The sequence below is a fragment of the Octodon degus genome, unplaced genomic scaffold (assembly GCF_000260255.1).
Source record: "Octodon degus isolate 3935 unplaced genomic scaffold, OctDeg1.0 scaffold00021, whole genome shotgun sequence".
Taxonomy (NCBI): domain Eukaryota; kingdom Metazoa; phylum Chordata; class Mammalia; order Rodentia; family Octodontidae; genus Octodon; species Octodon degus.
In genome coordinates, this window is record NW_004524597.1 from 9400679 (window position 1) to 9402211 (window position 1533).

Sequence of the window (1533 nt, forward strand, 5' to 3'; positions counted from 1 at the left end):
GAGAGGCCAGCTCAGCCCACCAGGGGGCGGGGCTGGCTGGCATGTGGTGCTGGGGGATTGAACCGCGGTCCCTGATGCTTTTGTTAAGCTTGTTCTAAGTAGGTGCTTTAGACCACTGAGCCATCTCTCCAGCCCCAGAGAAAGAATTTTTGAGATGCTTACAACATTTAATAATCCACCCCATGCTGTAATTGCTTTTTCTTTCTTTTTTTGCCCTGCATGCTCATTGTAGCCATACTCTAATTATACTGTCATATATTTGGCAATTATGAACTAAGCATTGTGACAAAGTGCTTAAATATTTTTCTTATTTCACCCTGAAAAATAAAAGAGCAAAATTTAAAAAGAATGTTTTGAATTTACTATTACCATTTAGTTTTAGGGACAGGAAATTAAAGTTCATTAGTTAAGGAATCAGGCCAAGACTTGAAACCAGGCCTCTGTGAATCCATTCAACAAACACTGGGTAAGCGCCTCTGGGTAAGGCCTGGTGAACTGGCAATGTGCAAAGTGAAGATGCCTCCCACCTTCTGGGCTCACCAGGACAGAGTAAGCAGTTGTGAAGCTGTGACCACAGCGACACTAATAACACAATGACACTAATAACACTCTCATAGTCTGCGAGCAGGGGACCCTCCCTGGACTGGCCTTAGGAGGATCCATAGGGTATGCTCAGGGACAGGCTGGACCCACCTTCCATAACTGTTGGTCTCCTGTGGTTCCTGATACTGCTATACCAGGTCCCAGCCCTGGCAGACCGCTGACCCTAAATCTTCCCTCCTGAGATGATTCACCTTTCCCCCAGAAATCGTGACCCCACCCCCCATACCCCAATCCCAAATGCCCTCCAGTAGACCAGAGGACACTCCACCCTAGCTGCTGGCTTCAGAAAGTTTTTTTTTGCCCTTACCTCCCCAGGGCCTGGCATCTGCTTAGGCCAAGACAGGGAAAACTCTGTCCTGTGGTGGCGGGGATGTGGGGGGCAAGCCAGAGGGAGGGGTTCAAAAAAACAGTGAAGCTTTTTTGGGAGGGTCTCCTCATCTTGAGGGACAAAGTCGTGAGGGTAGGCTCGAGTTCTGCAACCATTTCTTCCCCCTTCGCAGAGCTTCCTGCAGCATCATGTTGGGGCAGAGTACCCGGAGGTTCACAACCTCTGTGGTGCGTAGCAGCCACTATGAGTTGGGCCCTGGGAAGAGTTTATCATTTTTTGGCCTGACAAGATAGCTCAGTGGAACAAGGGCTTGCCTGGTAAGTGCAAGGTCCTCAGTTTGGTACTGCAAAAAGAAAAAAAAAATTATCATTATTATTTATTTATTTTGCCGTTTTCTATGGAAAACAAGTGGTGGGTGCTAGATATGATGACCTTGTACTTTGGATCTGGTTTTGCAGCACCTTTCTTAATAGTGAGACACCAACTGCTTAAGAAATAAGGATACAGGGCCAGGGAGATGGCTCAGTGGAATAAGTGCTTCCCTGGCAAGCGCAAGAGCATGAGTTCAATCCCCGGTTCCGGAAAAAAAAAAAAAAGAAAAA

General features: G+C 47.1%; 1 protein-coding gene across 1 annotated transcript; it reads left to right on the forward strand.

Moving 5' to 3' along the window:
- The first annotated feature begins 1119 nt into the window (after positions 1-1119).
- Positions 1120-1430, forward strand: LOC101591994 (cytochrome c oxidase subunit 7C, mitochondrial-like). The gene is made up of 2 exons (XM_004627856.1): positions 1120-1196; positions 1316-1430. Exons 1-2 carry the CDS (start codon positions 1120-1122, stop codon positions 1428-1430), a joined length of 192 nt encoding a protein of 63 aa, XP_004627913.1.
- The last annotated feature ends 103 nt before the right edge of the window (positions 1431-1533 follow it).

Excerpts from the sequence above, each read along its gene's own strand:
- LOC101591994 (XM_004627856.1), top strand. The coding sequence starts at position 1,120 with ATGTTGGGGCAGAGTACCCGGAGGTTCACAACCTCTGTGGTGCGTAGC. Across the intron at positions 1,197-1,315 it reads GAGTTGGGCCCTGGGAAGAG|TTTGCCGTTTTCTATGGAAA; the intron begins TTTATCATTTTT and ends TTATTTATTTAT.